The sequence below is a fragment of the Salminus brasiliensis genome, chromosome 4, assembly GCF_030463535.1.
Source record: "Salminus brasiliensis chromosome 4, fSalBra1.hap2, whole genome shotgun sequence".
Classification (NCBI taxonomy): Eukaryota; Metazoa; Chordata; class Actinopteri; order Characiformes; family Bryconidae; genus Salminus; species Salminus brasiliensis.
This window is the reverse complement of record NC_132881.1, coordinates 35,970,162-35,991,907: the sequence shown is the minus strand read 5'-3', so window position 1 is coordinate 35,991,907 and position 21,746 is coordinate 35,970,162. Positions and strand designations below refer to the sequence as shown.

Here is a 21,746-nt window from a genome sequence, read left to right as displayed (position 1 = left end):
TTGGGGGGGGCACTAGGGGACAAAGCTACAAGAATTTCTACAGGCCAGTGGTTAGAATGTTTTTCTGGAAAGTTACAGTCTCAGATGGGACAGTCTGAAGCATGGCTGAAGTTGAAACTCACCTGGCTCCAATTTAATGATCTTTACAGCTGCTAGCTCTCCTGTGGAGATGTTACGAGCCTGAAAAACACAAAGACACTGAGTTTTAACAAGCAGGATGCTTTCGTTTCAGAGCAGAACATAAAAATATGCGCTGTGGCTGCTGGAAGCTGTAATCTGGAAGGTGCTGGAAGCTGTGTCGGTAGCATTTGTCTGTGCGTATGTGTGTGTGAGGGAGACACGGAGACAGAAAATGCAGCCCTGGCTCGCCATGTTTCCATGTGGAAGTAGGTCAGTCCGAGTCTCAAATCCAGACTAATGGTGCACGGGGGCTGGAAGTTAGTCTTACTTCATCTCCAACTCTCACAAACACACATGCACCATTTTTCATCATTTGTACGTAAAGAGAGAGCAAAAGAATTGAAACTAGAGCTACTGAAGTTAAGGGCATGTGCTAGCATGACTAAAAAATGCCCTCAAATTTACAGAAGGATAGAAAGTTGAAGAACTTGGCTACAATTCAAGGGGTCCAATGACAAGTCCCAGCTAAATGCTTAAACCTAAAATACAGTGTGATTGCATGTCAAACTCCACTTTCCTCAGGCTATAGAGAAAGATCAACCTTATATGAGATGAGAATTAACTATGTTTACAAAAGAGAAACCATTGCTAACTGCTTGAACCATTAGTGGCTGGGAAATGTAACTGATAACAGAGGTGAGTGCTTAGACCACCATGATCACCCCTGAGATGTAATGCCACCTAACATGAGAATTAACCACATTCGCAAAAGAGAAACCACTGCTAACTGCTTCAACCATTAGTGGCCTGGAAATGTGACCGATAACCGGTGAGAGGTTTCACAATGAAATCAAGTCTTTTAGGATTCCACGACACACACACCTACATGCCCACAGCAATTTTCATCCACTTACAACCCTAATCATGTAATAACATACGTGTTTAATGTTGCATACTCAATTGTGTCTACCTGTGGTGATGTACTAATTAAGTAAAATCACATGGCGCAGTAAAATGTGACCGTATGCAGGTTGACATAGATAGAGCTCATATACAAACTCTTCCTTGTGTCTAAACCCTGCAAAGAATTCTACAATTCACAAACTTACCCCGTTTATGGATATGAAAGTTTTACTTCCACTGTCAATCTATACACCTCATACAGACACTTCAGTCTTTTGATGTACTTTAGGCTAGATACCATCTGAGCCACCAAAAAGCCAACTCCACAGAATAAATCTCAGTGCTCTATACAACGCTCTTTGTCCAACTTCCAGTGGTAGAACCGGTCATCCAGCATAAAACAAACAAAGAGGTACACAGTGCAGGCTAGTAAAAAGCATAGCAGCCACTTTGAAGCTGAGAACAGGTCATAGAGGCAGGATCACGAGTTAAGCGGTGATTCTTCAATTAGCGCTGGTTTGAGAGAAGTAGCACATATGTGAAACCAAGAAAGACTTCATCAAGAGATGACATGTTATTAATAAGGCCCAAGTATGTAAAGAAAACTGCTCTACTTCTAGACCTGACTGAAGGAAGTAGCAAGGCTTCAGCCATTTACTCCTGGACAATACCAATGTTTTACACAGTAGCTGCAGTGCATGTGGTGACATGCAGAGGATTGGTTTTGTTATCTTATCAGACTGAGCATGCTTTGCATAGGTCAGGTTATCAGTCTGCTTGGATGGACCTGTAAAACTCACATTGTAGCAGCACCAGCTACTGATCTCAGAGCGTTTCGCACAGTGGCCTACAGAGGCTGCAAACTGTGCCATAGTTCCTAATAGAGAAGTGGCAAAGCTCACCAAGAGGAAGGATGTCCACCAAACAATAACAGTAGCAAAGCATATACTGCATGTGTGAGCACAGAAACACACACATGCACAAAGAGAAAGCTCCCTCCTGGCCTGAGGAAGTTCTATGCCGGATGGATGGAAACTTCGTTACTTTCACCAGGTTTCCAGGAATGTCCAGAGAGTCTGCTAACTCTAAAATCCCTCAGTGTGTGTGTGTGTGTGAGATTAACAACCAGGAGTACATCAGGACTTTGAACCTTTAAAAGCAAACAGCACCCAGCCTCGCAATAATCCCATAAATGAAGCCTTATGTACATTCAAACTTTTCAGATCTCAACATCAGACTTATTCATGGTTCAGCTTGACGTTCAGCACTCCCTTTTCACCACACACACACACACACACACACACACACACACACACACACACACACACACACACACTTCCCAATAGCAGCCTCATCAGCCAATAATGGTATGTCAGAAGAACATAGAACATGCTACACAAATCCTCTCGAATGTCTTGGATGATATGAACAGAGACTGCGTTGTTGCTTTCCTATCACAAGAGTTTTACCTTATGAATAAGCAACAAAGCACTCATAGGGGACAGTTTTTTCCTTAAAAGGCAGAAGATTTCACTAATTAATGTAAACTATAAAAGAAATTTGTTACAGTTTAAGCACAGCTTTAAGATTTTGAATACACAGACAGAAGATGTAATGTGCCTAGAACATTCGAAGGGAAAAAACTGCACACACAGGAAAAACTAGTAAGTGTAGTTTTCTTGCTTAAGGTATCTGACGTGGAAAAGATAGGGCGGAACACTTAAGGCTACTTCTAAAAAGCAACAAGGATCTGAGGTCTAGGTGTTAGATTGATAGATGACTTACGCAAACAAATCAATTATTAATTAGATATTTTGAGCAGCATTTTCCAAAGCTATAATTACTTTACAAAAAAATGTCCCTTGCCTTTTCCACTTTCTCTTTTTGCACCAAAAACCAAGCACTACACAACAGGGAACCTTTTCAACACTTACAAAAACATGCCCAGAAGTAGGCTACTCTCTGCCTGGCATGCTAATCCAGGAGAGCAGTGAAACTGGCTCATCATCTTTCTCTAAAGCAGAGCCTGTTCTAAACTACACTCTCCCACCACCAGTACGCAACATACACTGAGGCCCAATGAGAATGCACACGGCTAATTAAATGGGGCACAAAGAGGAGAAAAAGACTGCTATTGTTGATTGACACATTAAAGCTCAAGGCAATAAAAGGCGAGCTCAGATTGCAAAGTGCTTCCCGTACTCCAGGCAGGATTGTGTCAAACACCCAAAGTATCTCAGCATATCTCTACAGGCTACTCACATGCCACAGAATCAACCACACACATACATAAGCAGACTTATGCACACTATAAGCATGCAGAGTTACAGTCTCCTCTGGGAGTATTGGAACAGCAATTGAAGTATTGGAACAGCAATTCTTTCTTCTTTCTATGCTATACACTATAGACATTTGAGTTTAAGTCCCAAAGATGGGAGGATAGCCCCTCATTTTAGCCTTTATTTCCTAACATTTACACATAGATGTTATACCAGTCAGAACACAGAACCTCTGGTGGCAGGCCACCTAACATTTGGGGGAGCAAAATTATAAGAACTGATGGTCTCAAAGTACAATCTCTTGCCTGCAATAATTGCACCACGCAAGCAACCCACCGACATAACCAAACTGTTGCATTCTTCAGTTCCCTCTTTAGGAGGTCAAACACATGCTCAATTGGGTTAAGGCCTTGTGATTGACTACTACTTTCTTCCTCTGATGCCCCCCCACCTTTCGTCCACTGGTGGGTTAGCAATGTGGATAAAGGAGCTGTGTGTGAACGCAAACACTCAAATCATTTGTAACAGACATCACCTGGACTTCATCCTGCCAGCCCCCTACTACAAAGTCTGGGTAATGTGAGTGAGCCCATGTGTGAATAGAGCAGGTCATTTTCCAGGGAATTCACAGCAGGCATCGCCGTGCCTTATGCACATGCTACAAAGGCGCCGCCCCTTGCCTAAACCATGCGAAACATTTCCTGTACTGAGAGCACGTCTGACATGGTAAAAAACCTCCAGCTGTATGTTCAATGTGTGATAGAGCAACCGTCTGGACCTGAATCTCCAGACAATTTTTGGAGTTCATACGTAAACAACTTCTGAATTTATTCTGCTGCTTCCATCACAAGTCATATCATCAATAATGATTAATGAGCCAAGCCCAAGCCAAGACACCTTGCTGGATTGATGAGCTTGTTTGTTTTGGATCATGAATAGATCGTTTCTTGCTCCACACTTTGGCCTTTGCATCACTTTGGTAGAGGTTAGTCATATTAGTCTACAAAACTTCTGTGGCTTGTCTCACCATTTCTTTGCAAATTCTCATCTGGTCTTTTGCCTCTTACTGCTGAAGGGTGGTCTGCATGTTGTGGTATGGCCTCATACCATATTTCTGCTCTCAAAGTGGTCTTTGAACAGTGGATTGTGATACCCTCAGCCCTGCCCTGTGAAGGTGATGTCACTGCCTACTTTATTTTAGGTCGCTCTTCACAGCTCTCATGCTATTTGTCATCAACTGCTGCTGTTTTTCTTGACCGACTTGTTTGATGTCTGGATGTTAATACCAGTGGTTTCTTTCTTTTTCAGGATGTTCCAAATTACATCGATTTTTCATCTTTTTCTCAGCCTTAAAATGGCTTTCTAATAAAAAAAAAAAAAGATTTCTCCCATTGAATACTCTTTACAGACTTCTCACGCAAAACACAGGGCTCAAACCAAGAGTACACATTAAAAAATAATAACTGTGCAAGTTAACCGAGAACACCTGGGCAATAAGAAACACCTGTCAGTCACATGTTCCAAAATGTTTCACGCAGTTGAAAAATGGGTGGGTTAAAACAAAAGTGCTCTAAAGTTGTTTAACAATCTAGACGCAGAAAAATCCTTTAAAATTGTCTTAGATCTGCGAGTGTGTTTAACAGTGATCAGATCCCATCAGGTACATTCTTTAGATCAATACATCATTGTTCAGTTACCTTATACACGTCTCCATATGTCCCACTCCCAACTCTCTGGATGAGCTCAAAGTCCTGCTGGGGGTTTCTGCGCTGTATCTCACCGCTGGGCCTTGAAAAGGAATCCATTCTCCAACTACTGAGGCGAACCACGTTGGGGGCAGAGATGCTATGTGGGTGGGTTCTCGGTTTTCCAATTACTGCATCAAAAATCTCGCTTTCCTTGGGTCATTTTTCTGGGTAGAAAAAACAGACAGGTATTTGTGAGTGTGCAAGGCTTATTCCCCACATAGTTTCTAATATTTTACAGTCTTAAGTACACCAGACCAATGGCCCTTATTTATTTCCTCTATATACTATATGTCCAAAAGTCGAGTCCTTGTAGACAAGCACCTATATGCTCTCAGAAGTGAAAGTGCTCTATCCAATACTTTTGTTGGGTTAGGGATGAGGTGATGTGGTGGTCATCAAACATCCTGACCTCACTAATGCTCTTGTTGCTGAATGCAATCAAATCATCACTTCCAAAATTAGCAGCAAGTCTTCCATGAACACTAGACACAGTTACCACAAAAAAGTAGGTTAGACTCTTTTTAATACACTTGATTTCCGAAGTAACAATGAATGAGCATGTGTCCCAATACTTTTGTCTACACAGCTAGCTAGTGTATTTATCTAACGTTACTGTTTACCTAGCCGCCTACGAAAGCACGTTGCGACTTGTTTAGTCAGAGCTGTGTCTTTAATGAGAAGGTATATGTGTAATAACGAATATTAGATGGACGATTCTGGATGTCTAATGAAGAAAATCAGTGTTAACGCGGTGTTACTAACTATCCCAGCCGGCTAGTCTGCTCTTTCTGGGCGTTTAAGCAACTGACGGATGCTTTCCAACATTCCACATTCCTGAACTTTGCCTTGGTTAGCTACTTGGTTTAGGCTGTCTGAGAGGAAAATAAGTTTCCAAGCCATGCAGGCGCCTATCAAGATCCCACGATCATCTAAGACAATTTAATGAACCTAACTTGGTTCCCTGTCCTTTCCTCGCACTCACCCCAACTCGTGTAACGCTAACTTCTGTCCTAGCTTAGCAACGTGGCCTTTTTAATCAGTGAACGGAGTCGGATCTCAACAGATTATTTTCTAGATAACGTCTAGCTGCAGACCTAAAGCGATTATACACAACCTCACATCATGAAATAACAGCCATCCAGATGGTCTCAACGTAGCTAGATAGCGCTAGCTATGCTGTGCTTCGCTAGCCGATCCTGGTCCCTGACCGTTGCTAGCCTGCAGGCGAGTTAAAGCCCTAATCTGAGAGCACCTTGTGACGACGTGATGGCAGACCCTATTTTTAGTCATGCAACTTGCTGTGTAGCTACAAACTCGTTAGGCACGTTTCTTAGCTAACACAGACGGGTTAGTGATGTTAAATACGCATCCAGCGGATTTATGGGTGAGCACAAGAGCACAACTTCACCGATAAACAGAGGTGGCTAACTAACAAATGCAGGTCCAGCAAGCAGCGCTACAAATCCTCTCCAGGATGTTGTTCCAACTGCCTAGGCTGCCAATTCAGTTGGGACAAAGTCCTGGGGCGGATTTTTTTTACTTGCTGGAGCTGCATTTAACCAGTTGTGCTTTCTTTCCATAGTGTAGCTATATCTGAAGGTACAGCCGCTTAAATTAAACATTAGGTCGGGTTTGTCGATGCGCTAAAAGAACCGTATCAGAAAACGCTCCCATCAGAGATGTAGGCAGGAGAGCCTAAATCACTGCGTCAGGGTCAAGATAAGATAACTGAGGTAATATCTATATTCGCCATGCACACTTTTGTAACATTCAAGCAACTAATAACAGTAAGCTAAAACTGTATAATGCACCGGGAGACAAAGGAATTGCCATGAAAAACAGACAACCTTAAAAAAGTGCGGCTCTGAGCATGCGCAGAGCCGCAGAGTAGCACACATCCATGGGTAGCACAACTCAACAGAATACTACCATGCTAGCTAGCTACCACTGCCAATATAACCAGCTAACTGGTTCACAAAATGCCGGCAGACTGCGTTTAACTGACACTGCTGATATATTTAACTGCTAATGAGCTCGTTTGATATAAAATTAGGCTCCATTATCTCAATGACACGTAGCACTAGCTAACTAGCTAAATAAGCTATAGCTAACAGCACTGGCAAAACTGCGTTACACTAGCTAGCACAAGCTAACGTTAGAATCGACAACTAAAGTTTTGTTTTTTCCTCAAAAAACGTACAATTTCTGCGTAAATACTCCATGTCCGCAACAGAGAAAAGTTCAAACAGGTTGTTCTTCAGGTCTTGACATCCATTCTGCGTCGAAATAAACATCCCAACCGGTCCCTTTCGACACTTTCAAACTTCTCCCTCTTCCACCTGAACGGCTTCGTGCGCGGAGCAGCAGACAGGATTGCTTGCTGCGCCGCTGATCGTCAGTCGGAGCTCTCTCTCTCTCTCTCTCTCTCTCGCTCTCTCTCTCGCTCTCTCTCTCTCTCTCTCTCTCTGTCTCTCTCTGTCTCTCTGTCTCTCTCTCTCTCTCTGTCTCTCTCTCTGTCTCTCTCTCTCTCTCTCTCTCTCTCTGTGTCACTTCCTTCAGCCCCGTCCATACGAGCAGGACAGGCACTTTACTGTCAATAAGTCTTTCATAAGTCAGATTGTAGCTACGATAGCCACGACTATAAAAATAACCTTCCTCGATTTATAAGACTTTATCACTTAAGACAAGCAACCATTGTGCGTCGCGCTCCATCTGGTGGCTGGTAGGGATTACTGCCACAGAGTGGAAGGACATGATGGTGAAATAGAGAGAAATTATTGTGGGAAATTAAGTCAATATATTTTTGTTAGTTTTTTAATGTAAAACTTACTTTCTCAATATTTCCGAACTTGAGATTCTCGTACAGATTCCCTACGAGCTGTGAGAGTCAGCTCAACCAATTGTACTCAATCCAGTTTTAAACCCTAAAAAATATATACAGTATTTTTATGTAATGCATTTTTTTTATGTTTTATGGAACAATTCGTCCAATCCAGTGGACACTTTACTTTTACTTTTGAAATACATTTTTTTCCCAGTGATACCACGTGTGTTGGGGTAGGATCCCCTCCCTATCTCCACAAATTGTCTTTGACAAGTACATTTAATAGAAAGAGAAAAGTTAAGCCAAATATTGTTGAATTATTATTGATTGTTTTTTTTTACAAAACAAATGATATGTTTCCTTATAATAATAATAATAATAATAATAATAATAATAATAATAATAATAAAAAAAGCTTAACTAAAGTTTGCAGCTGAGTATGTTTGGAGGAGTACACGTGTTAAGCATGGTGGTGGGAGCATGGGTGTTCCCACAGGACAGACAGTGACCCAAAACACACGTCAATGGTGCTTATGATTTGAAAAAGGGGTAACATTAACCTGACCGCAGCCTGTCAGAATAAATGGACTGTGGTCTTTGCCAGGAAAGCAACATATTTCATTGAACTCAACCAAATCTGCCACGAAGAGTGATCACATATCCAACCAGCTTTTGATAAATGGTCACCAAAAGCATCTGGTCAAGGTGCTACTTCCTAAGGAACATTTAACCAAATTTTAGGTGTGTTGTGTGTATATTTTGTGTTGACCTTGTGTTGACTTCAGAATAAAACTATTAATTAAATAAATAAATAATAATAATTAAATAAGTGTTTTTTATATTAAATATATATATTTTACATTTAATCTGCCCCAGGAAAACAACAATTTAAAGAAATTACTGAAAGCCCAAAATTGCCATGCCATTATTAGGTTGCGCTGCCCCCTGGCGGCTGGACGCGGTCTTACCGTTTCTTCTCAGAGGAGAATGAGACGTTCCCCTTCTCCACAGACTCTCCGAGCATCATCGTCGGTGGTGCCATTCAGGCCTTCAAGCTTCATGATCGTTGACTAAAACCTAGCGCTGCTAACGCTACACCGCCAAACAGCGGGGCTGAAAGCGACACGCCGTGCGCCATGGTCCGGGACAAAAAGGACAGGGACAGCTGGGGTGAGTGTCCGTTTAAAAGACCACCTACGAATGAATGTCCTGGACGGACGCTGTTTTTGTGAGGCCGAGCCCAACGCAGCGTGAAGGGTCGAGAGTCAGAAACAGGGCGTGATAATGTGATGCGTGTGTTTTCTGCGTGTACAGTGATGTGCCGAGCCACAGCCCTGCTTCCTTCACACACACACACACGCACACACACACACACACACATACAGCCCGCTGTCAGGAGGTTGTTTATTCCCTGCTTGCATATATGCCAGAGCCTTGCATGAACAGAAACCCACATTAAACGCGCGGATCATGGAAAAGCATCAGGGGAACGTCCAGACTGAGAGTCCAGTCGGTCACGTGAGGCAGGCTCCGTTTCTTAACGGGATTAGGGCTCTGCACCAAGATACGACCCCATCAGCCTTCTGTTCTAATAGCATGCTCGTATGCTCAGTCCATTCCTATATTACTGCAGTGTTGTTGTTGTTGTGGCTGCTGCTGCTGCTGGCTCTTATAGCCTACATAAACCGCTGCAAATTAAACGAAGCTCTAATGATGTCAATATGCAGGAATGTGTGTGATGGGCGTCTTAAAGTTCATGGCTGAATGATGGTGAGCAGCGATGACCTACATACAGCTGCGCTGGCTCTGAACGTACCCAACAAATAATGACGTGTGGAGATGCTGCCTCACAAGATGTCCATGGGCGTGTGTGTATGTATGTATGTATGTATGTATGTGTATTTGTGGCCTATTGCACAGGTCAAGCTAGCCTAGCGTGAGTGTGCATGATAGAGAGAGAGAGAGAGAGAGAGGGAGAGAGGGAGACAGATTTCCACTGGGTCACAAGAAACAAGAGAATGGATTAGGGTGTTAATAATTCACTGTGGAGTGTGTGTGTGTGTGTGTGTGTGTGTGTGTGTGAGTGGTGTTAATGCTAATTCTGTGACTAGCCTGTGTGTGAGAGTGTGTGTCTGCCCCACTGGACACAATAATCAGCTACAAATCTGCAACACATCTCTCATTATGTAATATGACACTTGCCTTGCTATTTATCACAGGGATTTTAGCATGATTGTTCTAGTACCTGAAATTATGGGATTTCCCCCAGTATTTCTCCATTTCTCCAGACGTCTGTGCAGTCTCAGATTTAGACAAAACAGTCATCTTTCCGCCTTGGATGTCTTTTATCTTGCTGTCTTTCTACTTCTACACGTTGCCTGAAAGTGTGTATGATGAAAGGACAGTTGAAGCGATGATGGATCCTGAAGTTCCTCTTTACTCTTACAAGTGTGAAGGAGTAATGTGGAATCAGTCAGTAGGAGGTAAAATCCTAAAGCAAGGATTGCAACCCAGCCACTGCCCCAGGGCAGCATTCATTTAGCGCTCATACTGCTGCCTATCATTGATTAAAGCCCTTAAGCTCTAGGCTTATTATCAGCTATGAATGATACCACGTGTTATCCAGGAACTACTAAAATTCATCCACTCTACTATAATTATTCACAAATCACAATGAAATGATCATGTAAGTTATGTGACAGGTCTTTGGAGTGTGTAGGGGTATGTGTCCGAGATGATGCATTAAGATAGCACCAGACTGGCAGCCCTGCAACTCTTAATAAAAGGGCTTCTATGTAAGCTAATACTGAAATATTGTAGCAAAAGCAACTGTTGAACAACAGTGAAACCCTTACTGGTGCTATATAGAACTGTCCACTACTACAGAACCCTTGAAGGATCCCTCTTTTTTAATGCTGCCCTCCAGGTTTAGGGGTGAAGTCAGGAAAGACTGTGCAGCTCAGAATGTGTCAGTAATCCTTTATGTGCTGTAATTGCACAAGGGCCTCCAGTATGTGTTGTGTTTTTCTGTAACACTAAAGTTGTGTATATTTGTGTGTAACAGGGTCATTCGTGGATAAGAATGTATATGACTGGAGCTCTGAGGATGAGGAGCCAGACACCAAGGCTCGGCCAGTGCAGGTGCTGGTGGTGAAGGATGACCATTCGTTTGAGCTGGACGAGGCGGCATTGAGTCGCATCCTCCTGGCCGAGGAACTCAGGGACAGAGAGGTGGTCGCTGTCTCTGTCGCCGGAGCTTTCCGAAAGGGGAAGTCTTTCCTGATGGATTTCATGCTGCGTTACATGTACAACCAGGTAAGATCGCCAGTTTTTCTGTTAATTCAGTTCATTCATGTACAGGGCTTATAACACTTCATCATAATCATCCAAATAAACCATTTACTGAATGAAAAAGCGTAAAATTAATAACTAAACAAGAAGCTTAGTTTCATAAAGTTAGAGAGAAGTAGAGAAAGGCAGGAGAGAGATCTCAGATCATTGAGAGTGATTCATGTAGAGAGAGAAGGAAAGAGCTAATGACCTAATGACTTCCTGTAATATCAGATATGATGTCAGATTACTGTCCTCAGTGAGTTACTTATAAGTTATTCATGTATTGATTTTGATGCTCTGGACTCAGGAGTCCCGGGCCGTTTGGTGATTTTCCTGCTTTTATACGCCTGCTAAATTTAGGGTTGTTGTTTTAATCATTATTGCCATATTGACAACAATATGCAAATAAGTATACAAACCAATCAATGGGAGTTTTCATGTATGATCATAGACAGTATATTCAGTTAATCCAACAACAAGTTTTACAATGTTTAACCATGTTACACCAAGAATTAAAAATTAATAATATTATTAATTCACAATTTAAAAAATATAAACCAGAAAGACAAGCTCAATACACAGTAATACAATCACATTACTGCAGATTTAGTACCAGAACTGACCATTAACTGATCAGGTATGTTCAAGCCCAAATGTGTTTGAGTTGATCAGGTTTGTTAAAGACCAAATTTCTCCCTCCAGGACTTGGACAGCCCTAATTTGGCATGTTAGTAAAAGTAATTTCCAACCGAAAAACATATTGCAACATAATGGTCAGAGAAACATATATGTCATATTTTACAGTTATGATGAATATAGATAAATACCTTTGCCAGGGCCTACCCATGATCATACCACTACATTGTGCACAGTTACAGTAAACCATAGGTATGCCTTACTTGGCGCAGTATTTATAATGTATGTATGCGAGAGAGATGTTTGTGTGAACAGGTATGTGTGTTTAAGGCACGCGACGATTGGCTGGGAGATCCTGAGGAGCCTCTGACAGGCTTTTCCTGGAGAGGAGGGTCTGAGAGAGAAACCACCGGCATCCAGATCTGGAGTGAAGTGTTCCTTGTGGACAAACCGGACGGAACCAAGGTGCGAGAATTCAGAAAGCCTATTTTTTAGCCTGAGAGTGTGAGGAGTGTAATTGTGCTGCAGATTGTGACTGCAATGGCTGTGATGTTATTGAATGATCGGCCTGTAGGTGGCAGTGCTGCTGATGGACACACAGGGAACGTTCGACAGCCAGTCCACGCTCAGAGACTCAGCAACTGTATTTGCACTCAGTACCATGATCAGCTCCATGCAGGTAATCGTACAGCTGAGTAGTTTCACACAAAACAACACTTACTGTCATGTTACACAAATCCTCCCAGTTTACAGCAGGCATATCAGCTGAAGTCCTGATTTCTTGGTCTCTCTCCCTCTCTCTAGGTGTATAATATATCCCAGAATGTTCAGGAGGATGATTTGCAGCACCTGCAGGTACAGGCCCGTTATGAACATTACTAAAAATGCACACTGTGCTTTTTTGACAGCCTTCAAGTACAGTTACTTTTTTACTGACTGGGCTTTTCCACATCAAATTGAATTTGCCAAGTCAAATATGGCTTTGATGCCAAAACTACCAAATTGCAATGTATCACGACTGGTACCCACATCCCCATAGTATATAAAAATAGGGCTAAATTTGCTGTGCATTCAGTATATTTAGCATGTCAGTATATCATGTGTCACAGAACTTTAACTGTGTAGAACAACCCAAAAAAGAGGAGGTAGGCATGTTTTATAGAGCCGAAACCTTTGTAAAACAATTAAACAATTTTTCCAACCTTAAAGGAACCACACAGCCCAAACATGCAATTACATCTTGGCAAGTTAAGAAAATGGAGCCTTACAGGAAGGAGCACATAAAGGCAGTAGTTCTCCAACGTATCTGCAGGAGACAGCCTGCTGCCTGACTTTACTGTGTGTTAGTGTCTTTGTCTTTGTCTTTTCTGTAGCTCTTTACAGAATATGGCAGACTGGCCATGGAGGAAACATTCCTCAAGCCTTTCCAGGTATTTACAGTAATTCATCACACTAAAGGTGGTAGCCATATTTAACCACAGTTGCTGTTTGAGGTCTAAAGGAGATCAGTCTGGGCTGATACTCCATAAGCCAAATGTTTTCTTTGTTAACTATTTTTTCCCAGTCAATGATTTTCCTGGTGCGAGACTGGAGCTTTCCTTACGAGTTTCCTTACGGCCAGGAGGGAGGGATGAAGTTTCTGGAGAAAAGGCTAAAGGTCAGAGGCCTGTTGTAGGTTCACAGTTGTAGAAAGTGTATGTGTTGTAAGTCAGCAGATCAGAGTGATTCAGTGTTTGGATTGAATACATGGGGACCAGAACCATGACTAAATTCCTTCTGCATTGGAGAACAAGCCTTCTTCCATGTATGAGGAAGCAAGTCTGTCTGTAGGTTTGCTTCTTTTGGTAAGAATTGTGTTTATGTAACATTACTGTAATTTTATTCATGTCCTTTCACATGACACAGTTTAGATAAAATACCCAAAGCACATTTTTTACAGTGTGCCTGTAAGTAACTATAGCTTTATGCTGTAGTTTTCAAATTGGTCCTGGAATGTCACTTTTCTGCATACTGTCGTTTGTTTACTGCCCTGTCAGGAGTGTTGAGAGCAGGAGAAGCTGTAAAATGAGGACATTAATTATGCACCAGGACCAAGATTGATAACTACTGGCTTAATGGTATTTTGGGCTGTAGTTACCATTACTTAGGGTCCCTGAGCAACATGTTTCCTGATCACAAGGACTGAAGTACACTGTGTGGACAAAAGTATTGGGACACCTGCTCATTCATTGAGTTAATCCTGCTTTTGTTGGAGTAACTGTCTCTGTCTCTACCGTCCAAGGAAAGATTTCTACTAGATGTTGGAGCATTTTTGTGAGGACTTGGTTGCATTCAGCAACAAGAGCGTTAGTTAGACCAGGTCAGGTTGGTTCCTTCTCCAAAACTCTATGCTGAAGGGCTTTATACCCCTCTAGCCCACAAATGGCATTAGGCATAGTGCCAGCAGATTCATGGTCATCTGCTCCAGGGAGTCATAATAATTGGCAATATTTCACTACAGGGACAAGACTAAGCTGTATATGTGCATTCGCACATCTGTGCAACTGTGTCAGCAATAGGTGCAATTTAAAGCTGCTGAATGCATTCATTAAAAGGGGTGTCCACAAATATTTGGACATATAGTGTATATATTTTTCATTCTTATACACAGAAAAAGTACAACTAGGTGGAGAGAAAGAGTATGATGCGTATGTCCCTCAAATACTCAGAAACTGACCGGATAGCATTAATAATAGAATAACAGAAGGGTTATATGGACCAAGGTAGCTTGTTACTTGTTGAAATAATAGGAAATTGTTAATTCTGTTTTAAAGTATTAGTTATTAATCTACAGACATCTACTGGACAATCCAGAATTGTGTTTTGGAGTGTATATGTCCTATAGGAATGTGTGTGTGTAGATTTCAGAGAACCAGCATGAGGAGCTGCAGAATGTGAGGAAACACATTCATTCCTGCTTCACCAACATCTCCTGTTTCCTCATGCCGCACCCTGGCCTCAAAGTTGCCACCAACCCTCACTTTGATGGCAGACTCAAGGGTATATGTATACAGTCACACATACATTCATTATAAACCGAAGAATTAAAAGTTGAATCAATGCGAACATTACACACTGATTCGTGCCTAAGATGTCTGACCTCTAATTAGTAGATTTGATGTTTTTCATTTTAGAAATCGATGCAGAATTCATCAGTAACCTGCAGGTGCTGGTGCCGTGGTTGCTCGGCCCCAAAAACCTGGACGTGAAAGAAATCAATGGCAGCAAAATAACCTGCAGAGGCCTCCTGGAATACTTTAAGGTGAAGTAAAGTAAGGTACACCACAGCAAGGGTGCCTTTACTGGAGAGAGAAACAATTCTGTGTATGGTATTAAATCTCTACAAAGGAGATGCGGAATATAATATATGCAGCAGTACAAGATGCTTGTGTGCGATTCCTAAGATCTGCTCTGAACTTTGTTTGCTTCCAGGCATACATAAAGATTTACCAGGGGGAAGAGCTGCCTCACCCAAAATCCATGTTGCAGGTACTGTAGCATATTTAACACTAACTATAACTCTTACCACGTCTGCATTGCATCCCTTTTACCACTACAGTATGTACAGTCATGTGAAATATACAACTCATTAAAACCTTTGTATTTTAAAAATTATTTGCAAAATGTGATTAATAGTAATGTAGTTTATAACTCAAAGTAGCTCAAACTAGCTAAGGGTATTCTTGAGTAAACAGCGAAGCAATTCTGTAAGTTGCCCTGGATAGGAGTGTGTGCTAAATGCAATAAATGTAAATTTATAGTGAGGGAAAAGTTAATACACCTCCACATTGATTACTGCTTAAAATGCCTAAATAAGGTTTAAATATGGTGTACCATGTCAGCGTGATTAGAACATGGCTAGAGAGGGTTTTGGAGGAGCCCGTCTAATTTAAACCTTAAACATTTAAACAGTTTGCTTGTGGTTGAGTGAGTGAGTGGTATCACCATAGCAATATCTAAAGAGCTTTCTGAGGAAGTCAGAAAAAGGTTGTAGATGAAGATGAGTCTGGGATGGGATTTAAAAAAATCTTAGAACAATTAAAAATCTGCCGTTCCACTGGCCAACTGGCCAACATGGCCATGTCAGACCATCCTGGCAGGTTCAGCCCAAAAGCAGACTATAAGATGCATGAAGAATTATGCAATAACCCTAAAATGTAATCACAGGACACACAGGTGGCTCTAGCCACAGCTGATGTCCAAGTACTTGTATCTACCATCAAAAAGACAGACAAAGACAAGGACAGTGTGCTTTGGACAGATGAATCTTGCCTGTACATCTCTTTGTTCCAGGTTGTGCTGGTGCTGTAAAGCTGTGTTGTTTGTGTGCAGGCCACTGCAGAGGCGAATAATCTGGCAGCTGTAGCTGCAGCTAAAGACCTGTACAACAAGAAGATGGAGGAGGTGAGAATATAGAAACAGCCCAGCAGCTGTTTCTTCATGCAGTAAAACGACCAGTCAGCCATAACATTAAAAACACTGACAGTACAGTAAATTACATTGATTATCTTGTTACAACGGCACCTGTCAAAGGGTGGGATATACATACTAGGCACCAGGCGAGCAGTAAGTTCTTGAAGTTGATGTGCTGGAAACAGGAAATGTGAAGTTGAAATTCAGGATAGGTCTTAAGGGGTGTTCCTGATATGCAGTAGTCAGTACCAACTACCAACTTCTCATGGAGGCCCAGTCTCGCAACTCACATGACTTAAAGGATTTGTGGCTAATGTTCTGGAGTTAAGATACCACAGATTTACAACACCTTCAGATGTCTTTTGGAGTCCATGCCTCAGTGGGCTGGAGCTGTTTTGTAGGCACAAGGGGGACAGACACAATATTAAAAGGGTAGTTTTAATGGTATGGCGGATCGCTGTATAGTCTAATAATAGTTCAGCCCACACACTTGGGCTAAGGGGAGAGGTGTACATTAATATGCACTCCATTTACTGAGTTTGTTGCAAAAATAATCATGATCAGCTCCAAAAAGTGGGACAATTCTCCTCTCTCTCTGTCTCAGGTGAGTGGGGGGGACCGGCCGTTTCTCGCTCCGAGTGAGCTGCAGGCCCGCCACGCAGCGATCCGCGAGGAGGCGCTGACTGTGTTCCGTGGGGTGAAGAAAATGGGTGGGGAGGAGTTTAGCCGCCGCTACCTGCTGCAGCTGGAGGCAGAGATTGATGAGCTATTTGTGCAGTACATCAAACACAACGACTCCAAAAACATCTTCCACGCCGCACGCACACCTGCCACGCTCTTCGTGGTCATCTTCGTTATGTACGTGTCGGCGGGAATCACAGGCTTTGTGGGTGTGGACGTGATTGCCAGCGTGTGTAACATGGTGTTGGGCTTCGCCCTCATCACACTCTGCACCTGGGCCTACATCCGCTACTCTGGAGAGTACCGCGAACTTGGCGCTGTCATAGACCAGGTGGCAGGAGCTCTGTGGGACCAGGTGAGCTTACCTTACTGTACCTTTACTTACTTTGAATGTAATAATTCATGTAATGAAAAATAAGAAAAATAAACAATTTATGTCAGAAAAAGGCTAAATATCATATGGTTAAACACCAGTTATGAATCCAAAGAGACTGGTGTATGCCATTTTCTCTCAGTAACTAGTACGACTAGCAAATATGGTTCTAGATTGTCTCATTTTCATTGAGGAGACAAATAAGAGCTAAACACAGAGTTCACAGAATCGGCCAACAAATCTATTAGCTATTAGACTCATTTACCTGAAGCCTGATTGTTCACAACAATTATTATATTATTATTATTATTATTATTATTATAAATTCTAATTAAAAAGGAAACGAATGTCAGCTTTTGTATTGCCTATATGCATGGTGTGCAGGATCCTTTGCCCTTTAGTCATTCTTGTCTCATCCTCAGTGAAATGTAATACATTTTTCTGACTCAGAAACATCTCATTTTGGATAACAGCACCACACACCAGCAGACGGGGAAAATTCATATGAACCAATATCAGATTTCACCTCCACTTCCCACCACCCCCCACCTTTCTCTGAGCAAAAACAATTTGTTTCACCCAGAAATTCACAAAATTGTTAAAGAGGGAAATGCCCTATGATTGTCTATTCACTGTCTGTTTGTAAAGATGCTCAGAAATGGAAACATGCCATGAACCTCAAACACTGTTTGTCCAAAATCCTAAAACTGTTACACAACAGTCTTGACTCATCATATTTATGCCCCTCAAAATGTAAATTTTGTCCGCTGGCAAAAATCTTCCAAGGCTAAATGCAACAGCTGTTTAGGGAAATACGAAAATGAGGCTAAATAGGCTAAAAGCTTACACTAGGCCAACTGGAGAAGAGCAGGGTGTATAAACTAATGCTGCATTCACGTGTTATCGGAATTACGGTAAATGCAAGGTCCCGACCTGGAAGTTGCACATGAATACCCCCTCAAGTCGTAATTTCTAGTAGAAAATTCTGAGATGATTTTGATACTGAGTTTTCGAGTTGATATGACGTTTAACCTATTAACTCCTTATGGCGGAGAACAAGACAGAATCAGTGTTGGATGGTACATAACTTTTTTTTTTTTTTAACAGTGCAGCCGATGTTGATGAGTGTTTGCACATATTTACTTAATCTTTGTGCATTTACCTTGCTAAAGAACACTGCTACATATCGCTAGCAAATTGACTAGTTCTTAACGTTACTTAAGCCACAATTTTTAATGCCACTCCCAAAACAAAGGGCGTGCTCGTAATTCCGACTTTACAAGTGGAAAGTAGGATCTTCCAACTAGCGTGTGAATGCAGCATAAGACAGTGAGGCATCGTGCAACAGAATGGCTTCAATCTCTTCAGCTAGCCAACTTCTCACTGAACTGAGAGGACACTGAGAGGACAGCAACATTATCAACACTATACAGTATATTGTGGTTGTAAAACCACACTTTTGACCCCAACTAAATTCACATACATAAGATTTATACATCAAAGGACAACCTAAAATATTCAACAAAGGCATTATACGACACCTTTTAATAAAAAGTGTTTTGCAGTTCACCCCTAGAGGGCGTAATGGAGGTGTGTGCTCATTTTAAAATGACACGCCTCCACTGAAAAAAATCATTCAGTGTAATTCAGAGCTCAGAACATACCGTAATGAATCCTTGTGAAATATGTTCACGTTTGTACCTTAGATTCAACATTCCCTGTCACCAGCAGATCAAATCCTTACAGCTGTTTACTGTACAATTCATGTTCTCCTGTCTTTGTCTCTCTCTCTCTCTCTCTCTCTCTCACTCTCTCTCTAGGGAAGCACTAATGAGGTGAGAAGCATGCACAGGCCTGCAGACCTGTTCTTCAACTCATGTCTCTGTCAGGCCAAGATTAACACACACTAGGGCGGTTCTGATTGATTAAACTCATTGATTATAATTTACCTGCTAAATGAAGCTATGATTATACAGCAGTTTAATGAATTTATCTTATCAGTCTATTTCAAATGCATCTTTTTTCTTTTAGTTTGGCCTTTTTTCAAGGCTTTCCAATCCATCTTTCTCCAATAAATTCATTCATTGTTATTGTTCAGTTATATATATATATATATATATATATATATATATATATATATATATATATATATATATATAATATAATATATAATTTCCTAAATTACTAGATTACTCTTAGTGTTAGTAGATTATTACTAATATAATTAACAGTGACAGCCGTAATGCTCCCCCCTCTCTCCTCTCTCACAGGCTCTGTATAAATTGTATAATGTGGCAGCAAGCCACAGACAGCTGTATAACCACGCTTTTCCCGGACACCAGACTGACCAACACCCTGAACAAGAGAAGAAGAGAAACTGACCACACGCACATACACACACTTACTTTGTCTCTCTCTCACACACACACACACGCAGGCTCCTATGTACACCCACTCTGTTGCACTGACGCTCCAGCCATAGCACAGTTGAGCTTTTTTGGATCATCCCAGGGACGTTACATAGAAAAGGACAGGAATAGAGAGTAAGAGGAGGAAGTCAAGAGGAGGCGAGAACTGAACAACTCACTTATGCTGCATTAGGAACACGCGTCAGATTCGGTTGCCATAGCTACACCTGCCACTAACAGTTCAGCTAGCGAGCCAGGCGGAATCGGGCACGCAGGTGCTCCTGGCAGCATGAGCACGAGTCGAAGATTCGGCTTTGCTGAGATGTTCACCACTCCAGCTAGACTGATTCTAGGTCTTGTGTAGCTGCATCCAGTCTCACTAGTGTCACATTGTTGTATATACCATAGTCTCCAGTTGCACAGGACCGTTCCCATTCCTTAAGAAAAACCTTTGCTGGAATTCTTCATTCCAGCTCCCAACACACCTCAAACAGGTTAGATGTATTCCACAGTGCTTGTGTAGCCTGGTTCAGGTTTATTGGGAGGAACAGAATTGTACTTGTTGGGAATTTCAGTGTATGCAACATCTAATATGTTCTAGGGAATGAGATTAAAGGTGTAGGGGGTAAATGAGGCAAGTATTGCAATTCCAACACTCCTGGAAAACCAGCCTTATCTTTTCTAAACACTAACCCATGAAACTCTTTGTGTTGCACTAATGTAAGGCCTCAATATTGTACATATTGTACATAACTTTGCTGAACCATATTAAGTAAGTGGCATTTAGCATCATCACTGAAGTGTAGTCATCTTCACTTCCCTATCCTGTAAGTCTCTCCCAGTTTTACTTGGAAGTATCAATGTCCGGTTCCATTTTAAACGATTTAAACTAGGGCCTGTATGAGCATGCTTTTTACACAGTGATGTAGCAGCAGACCCTCATTCATGTCTATTTGGTAACATTCTGCATGTTCACCACATGACTAAAATACTAATCACAGGTAAACCCAGCCATAGATTCCACCTCCTAGCCAGGTTCTGTTAGGAATTGTTCTCCAATTTACTCCAAACACTAACCATTAAACTATTACCCTCTGCACCTTTAAGTCAAATCCATCAGCGACCTGGCGAATGAGGTTATGTTTCTGTGTCCTGTTGACGGAGCGATGTTGAGTCGAGTGTGTAGATGTGCTGGTTATTTAACATGGCTAAGTTAAAGGTCTCCTGGTGCCAAGCCAGGTTAAGTCCAGTCAGTAAGTGTTCTGGTGAATAAGATGGTCATTTTAGCCATGTCCAGACTGAGGAACAGCCAGAGCATTGAACGATCATCACATTTCAAGATTTTGTTTTATCACTATGATTCATTACGAAGTCATGCACTTCTGCTCTTCCTGTTGTACATACGATTCTCACATCCATACACAAACACTGCGCTGAAAGGACAGACTGTGCTAATGACCAAGGACCACTTTCTCCCGTCTGGGCTACTCTCATACTAATTGTTGTTTTTATTTTGTAACGAGTGTCTTGTTTTATGTTGAATTCAGTGCTATTTATAAAGAATAAAATATTACATGTTAAAAATCTATTGTTGCTGTAGAGCTGAAGTATGTGAATGTGTGTGTTGTCTCTTGTGCTGAGGGCTGTGGGTTTATATGGATTGTGCATTTTGCATATTTGCTCTGACTGATTCTGAAACTTCTTTTCAGAATACAATTTGTTAAATAATTTTAGACAGCTCTGTGCAATATTAATTATATATGCTTCTATCTCCCTCCCCCAGTGTGGTTCTTATGCTCAATAGTCACAACCTGTCTTTGAATTTGGGTTCAAAATGATCAAATCCAGAGCTCCTAAGTGGTTTAACAGTCTAAGCATTGGCCCCACCATTGGGAGATCTGCCGTTCCATCCCTGCCACTAGTAGCTGGGAGTCCCAGAGAACGCAACTGGCCTCGCTGTGGGTGGGCAGGATTGTCCTCCCTCTCCCA

General features: G+C 41.7%; 2 protein-coding genes across 9 annotated transcripts in view; one reads left to right on the top strand and one right to left on the bottom strand.

The window, feature by feature from the left end:
- The window catches only part of map4k5 (mitogen-activated protein kinase kinase kinase kinase 5), a 35,545-nt gene extending 28,057 nt beyond the window's left edge, over positions 1-7,488 (bottom strand). For 7 of the 8 annotated variants that reach the window (XM_072678240.1, XM_072678243.1, XM_072678242.1 and 4 more), the window contains exons 1-3: positions 7,251-7,488; positions 5,000-5,214; positions 123-180 (exon numbers count right to left, since the gene is read on the bottom strand). In XM_072678240.1, the coding sequence (XP_072534341.1) occupies positions 123-180; positions 5,000-5,107 (166 nt within the window). In that variant the 5' untranslated portion in view covers positions 5,108-5,214; positions 7,251-7,488. Of the gene's footprint in view, positions 1-122; positions 181-4,999; positions 5,215-6,169; positions 6,304-7,250 lie in introns of those variants that run through there. The other variant, XM_072678241.1, reaches the window with a different exon arrangement.
- Positions 7,489-8,849: 1,361 nt separating this feature from the next.
- Positions 8,850-21,345, top strand: atl1 (atlastin GTPase 1). The gene is made up of 14 exons (XM_072678234.1): positions 8,850-9,044; positions 10,939-11,189; positions 12,174-12,308; positions 12,418-12,522; positions 12,648-12,698; positions 13,217-13,273; positions 13,408-13,500; positions 14,744-14,882; positions 15,017-15,144; positions 15,315-15,371; positions 16,215-16,286; positions 16,900-17,331; positions 19,170-19,184; positions 19,620-21,345. Exons 1-14 carry the CDS (start codon positions 9,011-9,013, stop codon positions 19,728-19,730), a joined length of 1,680 nt encoding a protein of 559 aa, XP_072534335.1. The 5' UTR covers positions 8,850-9,010; the 3' UTR covers positions 19,731-21,345.
- Positions 21,346-21,746: the final 401 nt, after the last annotated feature.